Source organism: Vicia villosa, linkage group LG5, assembly GCF_029867415.1.
Source record: "Vicia villosa cultivar HV-30 ecotype Madison, WI linkage group LG5, Vvil1.0, whole genome shotgun sequence".
Lineage (NCBI taxonomy): Eukaryota > Viridiplantae > Streptophyta > Magnoliopsida > Fabales > Fabaceae > Vicia > Vicia villosa.
The window spans coordinates 39,738,047-39,747,160 of NC_081184.1; the positions used below are offsets into that span (position 1 = coordinate 39,738,047).

At 34.1% G+C, this 9,114-nt stretch overlaps 1 protein-coding gene across 1 annotated transcript; it reads left to right on the top strand.

Moving 5' to 3' along the window:
• Positions 1-260: 260 nt before the first annotated feature.
• Positions 261-2,902, top strand: LOC131601595 (organic cation/carnitine transporter 3-like). Its single transcript, XM_058873453.1, has 2 exons — positions 261-587; positions 1,180-2,902. Exons 1-2 carry the CDS (start codon positions 537-539, stop codon positions 2,653-2,655), a joined length of 1,527 nt encoding a protein of 508 aa, XP_058729436.1. The 5' UTR covers positions 261-536; the 3' UTR covers positions 2,656-2,902.
• Positions 2,903-9,114: the final 6,212 nt, after the last annotated feature.

Here is a 9,114-nt window from a genome sequence, read left to right on the forward strand (position 1 = left end):
CCTTAGAATAATCTCTAAGTTACCCTCTATCTACTATCCAGCTACCTGAGGCTGAAATACATCTCAAATACTTATATTTTGGAAGATCATTCTATCAATATCCAACTATGTCTTAGAATATCCTAGAAAGGTAAAGAGCATCACTTTGACACTTTCTAATAAAAATATCTCATGTCTAATCTAATAGTATCTCTATAAAGCAGTCTCCATTCACGTATAATAAATCAATATAATAAGGTCTTTTCTAAGGCCTCATCATATCATATCATTATAATAATAATACCCTAAGTATGAAATGAAACATATCTCGCCGTTCATAAAAGACACCGCCGTTTGACTAGTATATCACAACCAACCTTACATTTCCACATACATAAAAAGTTTATCATCCTGATAACACGTGTTTATTCATATTCATTCATTTCTTACACTTATCAAAACCTTACATAAACCACCAAATCCATTTCTCATTACACATTCTTCTCTCATTCTCTCTTTCTCTCTCTCTCATTCTCATCTTCTTTCCTCTTCCACTCATGGCGGCTATAGAAGAGTTACCTTCTTCCATTCCTCAACCTTCTTCCAAGGTATATATATATATATATTAATTCCATTGTTATTATATTTTACTAATAAGTTACTTTCAAATCTTGGTTAATTAACCTAATTGTGAATAAACAAATCTAACTTTACCGTCTAGTTGCATTTTTTAATTATTCTTTGCAATCTTGACCACATGCATTACACGACATTTTGTTAGATCATGATAATATATATAGTTTGTTTTTCATTGCTAGTTTTTGTTTGACTGTGATTATGATAGTTGAAAAATTTGAAAGCAACCATGTTTTGTGCACGTTGTTGTTAAATTAATTGAATGAAATCTCACGAATCTATATAAAATTGGACACATCACGCGTTCAGCGCCTTAGTCGTTGGTAGTAGTTGAAGTGAAACTCACAGCTAAGATTATGTTTGGTGTGTGTTGATGTTGAATTTTCTCTATTTATAGACACCAATTTTGATCTGTGTGTTCATAGTTCTAGGCTTCTAGTATTTATTCAATTGAAAGTACTGGCTTAGGATTTTTATTTTGATTTTGATTTTAGTTTAATTTAAGTAACTATGGCAATCGAAGATTCAGTTCCGGTTTTAACAAATTCTGATTCTGTTGAGCAGGAAAAAGTGCTTCCTTTAACTGATAGTATGATGGAAAGGGGTTTAGGGAGATTTGGTTGGTTAGAGTTTGTGCAGTGCATTCTTGTTTCATTTGCAATGTTCTTTGATGCACAGCAATCGTTCTTAGCTATCTACACCGACGATTACCCGACTTGGCATTGCACGAATTCGACCATGTGTAACTCAGATTCTAATATCTGTGATATCCCTAAATCTTCATGGTCATGGGATGGACCGTCGCACAAAACAGTGATATCTCATTGGAATCTTGAATGTGCCAGTAGCTTCGTAACAGGTTTACCGCAATCTTCGTTCTTTATTGGTTGCCTTTTCGGCTCGTTTCTTCTTGCAACTTTAGCGGATACTTCACTTGGAAGAAAGAACACGCTTGTTTTCTCTGGTTTATCGATGTCTATATTTTCAATTCTCATAGTTTTCTCAACCAATATTTGGATTTACTCTGCTTTTAAATTCGTCATTGGCTTTTTGCGTTCATCAATTGGAACTTGTGTTTTAGTTTTGTTGACCGAGAAAGTTAGTACCGAGTGGAGGTTCACCGTTGGTATTGTGGAATATTTCTGCTTTACATTAGGGTATATGTCACTACCTGGTATAGCTTATGTCAACAGATTTAACTCATGGAGATCGGTTTACATCTGGACATCGGTTCCTGCTATTTGTTACTCGATTCTTGCTTATATCTTTGTTACCGAGTCTCCTAGGTGGCTTCTAATGCAAGGAAGACATCAAGAAGCCATGGCAATGCTTACAGGAGTTTCTTCGTTAGAGAATGGTAATGATTTGACAGTAGGTTTAATAGAAGCTCCGGTGAATAAACAAAAGGCTTCAATTTTCCAACTCTACTCATCGATAGCCGAGTTGTTTGGGAGAGGTTGGGCTTTAAAGAGAATTGTGGCGATCATGGTGCTCGGTATTGGAATTGGAATGGTGTATTTTGGTATGCCATTAGCAGTTGGGAACTTAGGATTCGACATCTATTTGGCTGTTGTGTTCAGTGCCTTGATGGAAATACCGTCTTGTGTGGCTACCTATTTCTTGGAGAATCGCCGAAGAAAACCTTCAATTCTTGTATTCTCAGTAGCTAGTGGCGTATGCTGTATAATGTGTGTTGTTGTTGGATTAGGAATACCTGAAATTAGAGTTGGATTAGCCATGGCATCGTTTTTCAGTGCTTGCACAGCTTATAATGTGTTTCTCATTTACATTATTGAGCTATTTCCAACAAGTGTGAGGAACACTACAACATCATTGGTGAGACAAGCTATTGTTTTTGGCAACATTTTCACTCCCTTCTTGATATCTGCTGGAAGGAAAAACGACATTTTCTCTTACGGTGTATTCGGAGTAGTTATCATATTGTCGTGTGTTACGTTGCTCGGCTTACCAGAGACAAGAGGATTAGCTCTTTGCGATACCATGGATCAACAAGAGAAGAAAGACGATATGTCGGGTTAAAATTGGTAAAGTCTGTTTACAATGTTTCATTTGTTGATTGTTAGCAGGAGAGACTTTACAATGTTTCATTTGTTGATTGTTAGCAGGAGTTGTTAATTTAACTGAAATGTTGATTTTGTCTCGATTTTGAAATAAATACTTGATATTTGATTTGTGACGAATGCTTTTGGTTGTTGTATATTTAGAGATGTTTCTTTGACAATTGTACTTGAAACATCTTATGGTAATGAAGCTTATGTTCTGATAATTTTGAAGGCAGTTAAAGATGATTCTGTTATTTTGCTCCTTATGTTCAATAATGATCCTTACTACTGTTAATTGTTGGGGGTGAAAAATGCATTGATCAAAGTTTACGTTTTAGTCTATAAAGGTCTTTCTATGATGATGAGTTTGACAGTAAATGCACAAAGCACACATAAAAGACATGTCAGCAGTCAGTAGATAATTCAACTTGTCAGGACATGTTGCAAGTTGTAGAATTATTACTACTTTGACAGAATGATAGACAAAGGTATCACTATCTATCACTTTAATAATATCAGTCGTACCAACTTGACACCATTTTCATTAACAGTAACAATTATGTACTACAAGCAGACCAAAATTTATTGAATAAAAATAGAAAAGCAGTAGTAGTAGCATATTCAGGGGATATACGACGTCTATAATATGCTAAGTTAAAAACACAAAGAAACATTTTTTACTATTAATAGCAGAAAAAATGATTTAATTTTAGTTTCACATCTCTTGGTCAATGGTGAGGTACAAGTGCTTTTTGGCTGTAGTTCAACAGTTTTGGTATACAACTTTAAAAAGAAAATAAGACGACGAAAAGCAATAATGAATAAATTTTGAAAGCATGTAATAAGATTAGAGCAATAATAATTGGCCAAAAATTAAGACTTAATTTTAGATGGATCCATTTGTTTTCACCGCATGCACATCACTCTTATCACTCTTATCGGTCATGCGGATGGAGGTACATCTTAGCTTTTTAGATCGTCGTTCTGGAATATTTTGACAGTGTCATGCGGATGGAGGTACATCTTAGTTTTTTAGATCGTCGTTCTGGAATATTTTGACAGAAAGTTAAGGAGTTATTAATGTGAAGGAGAGAGTGGATTGATTGAAAAGGGATTTATGAAAGTCTTTCTGAAAGATGAAATATATTCTTATAAAAGATTACGATGTATGAAAAGTTTTCTCAGGAACGGTGTAATATTTGGAATAGACAGTAATCAAATTCTTTGGGAAGAATTTTATGGAGATTTTGAGATCATGAACATTGATAATAATTTCTTTAGTCAAGTGTGAATTGCTTGTAGATATGGAGAAAATTGTGTCTGAAGGCTCGTGAATGTTGTTTTACCATTACTTGGTAGTGATTCGATGGACTAGGGTGGTGAAAACTCTGGTTTGGATTCAGTTTCTAAGATTTAACGTATTGTATTATGATAAAAATGTCCCTCTTGATTTAAAATCTACTATGGGTATTCCTGTTAAGGTAGATATTAACATTCTAAATATAAAGAGAGAAATGTTTGCGAGAATTTGCTTGGAAATTGATCTAATCTTGCCGGTTGTCGGAAAGATCAATGAATTTTCGTGGAGATTGATCTGACCTTGCCAGTTGTTAGAAAGATCAATGTTAATAGTCACCGTCGTGTGATATGAAAGTCTTCACATGATTTTTTCTAGTAGTGGCTATTAAGATCATCACACATGTGATTGCAAGTAAAAAGTGTCATTTTAGATATCGATCACATGTTGAAGGGTGTATTTCTCTGTATCTGAACGCAAAATTCTAAACAACTGAGTTCAATGTGACGAAAGTTGTTACAACAAGATTTGGTTCTGCAAATATCTTTGAGTTTTGATGATAACAATGAGTATGTTCGTATGAACAATTTTGGTACTCTAATGTTTGTTGCTTTGAGCTTTGAACAAACAGGTTCTAAATCAGATGAAAGGCGTGGCCAACACATCAGAAGATGCCAAGTTCTGCTTCTGCGCTACATAAGTTCTGATGAACAGTAGAAAACCACTTTAGAAGATTCTGAAGTCGTGACTCTGATACGAAGTCTGAAGAAACTAATCTAAAGGCCAATTGCTTAAGACTCTAAAGACGCAGTTCTGAAGACTCTGAAGACTTGAAGCTCTAAAAATTTATGTTTCTAAAGACAAAGGTATTGAAGATCAAGTGCTGAAGACACAGTTCTGAAGACTCTGAAGACATAATTTTGAAGACTCTAAAGACTTGAAGTTCTGAAGATTAAGGTTATCAAAGATAAGTGCTGAAGTTTCGAAGACAAGGTTCTGAGCGAACAAGTTCTGGAAACTGAAGACTTAATTATCTGGAGATTAAAGTATTACGACTATACTCGTGCTTCAAACATCTACCATCATAAGCCTCTGAAGTTCGGAAGACAAATGTTACCGTTAGCAATGATAAGTACACAGTACAGAAAAGGTTTATCTCACTACTTTTCCACCAGCTTGAATTATGAAAAAGGAAATATGTGGCATTACTACTCTCAAACATTGTGTAACGACTCCTTTTCAATAGCCAACTGTCTTTAACGACTATAATTTTCTCGGTTATATAAAGAAGAGGATCATATGTTAATGTTGTTGTTGGTGTTCAATATTCATATAAAAGTTGTCATTGTTAGAACATAACATAACCATCAACTAGTATAACAACAACAAGAACGACTGTTGATAAAATGTCTCCTTAATCATGTTGTTGATAATGAAAATGATCATGGAAGTTTCAATTACAAATTCACAACATAAATTTTGTGCTCTAAAGTGATCATGGAATTAAATAGAGTAAGAGATGCTATCAAGAATACTCTAAGGTGAATCAAGAAAAGGAAGTTCTTCTCTTTGCAACGCTTGACCCTGGTTAGGTAAAGTTACATTCGGGATAAAATACATTAAAAATAATAAATAATTATTATACTATTTAATAAATAATTAAATATATTAAAATTTAATGATATCATGTTATTGGTTGAAGGTAATATATATATATATATATATATATATATATATATATATATATATATATATATATATATATATATATATATATATATATATATATATATATATATATATATATATATATATATATATATATATTACTTCGAGGAATAGTTTCCTTCTATGCTTGTATTGGTGCCCTCGAGCGTGCCGGTGAAATGAAGAATGCATAAAATTGATCAAAATTTATAGTAAATTTCTGATATAGCACCTCAAGGTCTCTCTATGATGAGTTTAACAAAATTTCACACAAATGTAGAAGCACACATTAAAAACATGTCAGCACTAACCCCCATGTTGCAACTTCTAGAATTATTACATTGATATAACGATATGCAAAGGTATCACTATCTATCACTTTAATATTCTGTCATTCATCAGAATCCTCGATCTCTTCGACTTGAAGAGCTTTGGAATTCTCAGAACTTCTAAAACATTTGAGCGCAATAGATTTTACCTTCTTCTGAGGTTCATTTTGTTCTATCTCAGTCTCATGACTTCTTAGAGAACTCGTCAGTTCCTCTAGAGAAGTGTTGTTCACATCTTTTGCAAGCTTAAGTGCAGTTACCATAGGCCTCCATTTAGATGGAAAGCTTCAGATAATTTTCTTCGCGTGATCTGAGGTGGAATATCCTTTGTTCAAAACTCTCAGTCCTGCAACTAAGGTTTGAAATCTTGAGAACATCGTCTCAACGGTTTCATCATCTTCCATTTTGAAAGTTTCATACTTCTAAATCAAAGTCAGTGTCTTGGTTTCCTTGAATTGATTATTGCCTTCATGAGTCATTCTTAACAAATCAAATATAGACTTGGCAGAGTCTCTATTTGTGATCTTTTCATATTCTGTATAAGAGATCGCATTCAACAGAATGGTTCTAGCTTTATGATGATTCTTATACTCCTTCTTTTTTTGGTCGCTCATTCTTCTTCTTTTGACCTTATTTCCTCTGGAATCGACATGATGTACATAGCTATCAACTACTATATTCCATAGATCAACGTCATATCCCAGAAAGAAACTTTCAATTCTATCTTTCCCGTAATTAAATCTTTCTCCATCAAATATTGGAGGTTTAACGTTGTAGTGTTCTCTTTCGTTAATAACTGGTGGCGGTGGTGGTGTTGGATCAACCATAGTGTTTCTGAAAACTTATATGGATCTTTATCTGACATGGTTAAGTGTATAAAACCAGAACCGGAGCTCTGATGCCAATTGAAGGTGAGAGAAATACAAGAAATAGGGGTTTGAATTGGGTTGCACCAAATATAATCTTTTTCACAAATCAAAAACAAGGTTAACAAGAGAAATAAATATACATGAACACAATTATTTTTATCCTGGTTCACTGTTAGCGAAGTTACTCCATTCCATCCGCTAAGGTAATTTTGCCTTCTCAATAAGGACTCAATCCACTATAACCAAACTGATCACAGACAACCATATTGGCCGCAACTAATGCCTTCTTGAGACTCCTGACTAGCACCTAGCCTTCTCAAGGAAACAACCATAATAATCTCCGATCAAACAACCCCTAACAAGTTCGCTGATCCTTATCGTGAAACCACTATGACAGCAACCACAATCTTCTCAAGGCTTCTGACTAGCAACTATACCCCAAGGAAACAATCAACTAAGTTGATTAAGTGTGTATTACAAAGATGCTTCTAATAAGCAAATTACACAATGTTTAAGTACAACAATACAAAAGTGTTGATAAGCAAGATACGAACAAAATCTCCTTGCTAAAAATACAAAACTATACAAAGAATTTCTCTAACAGAGTTTGTGCAACGGTTTGGTGTAGTTTTGTAGAACTGATTCGTTGATTTCAAATTCTTCCAATGGCTTCCTTTATAGATAAGGATACATCCGTTGTAGTGTAGAATAGGAAATGTAAAGTACAATTGTAAAGTCCCCAACGGTCTTGGTCGGAATAGTAGATAACAAGTAGGTTGGACTATCTTAACGCCACCCTATAAGAATAGAGGTCACATTTTACATTAGTACTTTTATGCTCACCTTCACACGCAAGTCGTCCTTGATCTTCTAAGTCTTCATAGGCTTCTGATTGTGTGTTGATTGAAGCATACTATAGATGATCAGAACTTGAATCTTCAAACCTAAATCTTTCAGTCTTCAAAGCTTGTTCATTAGACCCTTTATCTTCATAGTCTTCAACACTTGGTCTTCAGAAGATATGTCTTCAAATCTTTAGAGCTCGTTACGCAGAACCTTTGTCTTCAACATCTTCAGAAAATGGGACACAAAAGTAAAGCTTTAGAAGGGTTTAAAGCTTTCCTTACAAAGTCACAATCAGAAGCTCTTGTACTAACGTTCCTTGGAACCGTTGCATAACTAGCATTACATAAACCTGACTTCCGTTGTAACACAACACCAGTATTCTTCCAGAGTGTTGAGTTCAGAATCTGATGACTCACATGTATTCTTACTAAAGTCAGAACCTGCAAGGAAACAACCACACACTAGAAAGAAAACCATTAGTGTATATAATTGTTCCTTGAGCTAACATGTAAAGGTATCATCAAAACCTAAGGTCAGATGCAGAACCGATCTTGTTCTTACATCATCCTTTCCTATGGCCTGGGAACTTGGCATAAAAAACCTAATGTGTTATTCTGACTCCAACTCTTTTACCAAGCTTATCTTAGAGTCTGTTAATGTTGACATCATTATATCGCAATTCTTCTCAATATTAAAGAACTTTTCTCTAAGGAATGACGAGTTCAAACATGTCATCTCTTAGGGAGGGAAATGCTTATGCTGACTATCTAGAAAAATATGAGGCTGATAATGATGTAGTATACCAGTCTCTTGCAGAGCCTTCTGTAGAAATCATCAATCTTCTACTGGCTGATGCCGATGAGACTTTTTTTCTAGATAATTTATTGCTTTTTAAATTTTTCTTTTCCCACTTGTAAATTTTTTATTTATTTTAAGAGTAATTTTTAAAATAGTTTTTTTCATTTAATAATTAATATAAATAATAAATTTTATTAATTTCATAGTTGATTATCTATCACATTATGTCAACGATGAAACATGTAAAGTTTAAAATAAACTTAAATTTATTGCTATATTATCTATTTCGTTGTAGAATAAAAAATATGCTTGATTAATAATGGTGAGCCCTAAATGTAGTGATGTTGATCTCCTATACAGTGGCGTGGGAGTAGACCTACAAGGTTACCATTCTAACGCGTAAGTGAGTTACAACGTCCAAGATGAGTGAAGTGGAATCATGAGATTAAAAAAGTGTACCTTAAGTCTCACGTACGTTGACTATATACGTTAGATAATTTTGATTGGACTACACATGGTTGGGCTGGATACTTCGATCTCATCCGTATTGGGCCTTTGGCTGGCCTATAATAGTTTACCCAAGGCTTTTT

Excerpts from the sequence above, each read along its gene's own strand:
- LOC131601595 (XM_058873453.1), top strand. The coding sequence starts at position 537 with ATGGCGGCTATAGAAGAGTTACCTTCTTCCATTCCTCAACCTTCTTCC. Across the intron at positions 588-1,179 it reads TTCCTCAACCTTCTTCCAAG|GAAAAAGTGCTTCCTTTAAC; the intron begins GTATATATATAT and ends TCTGTTGAGCAG.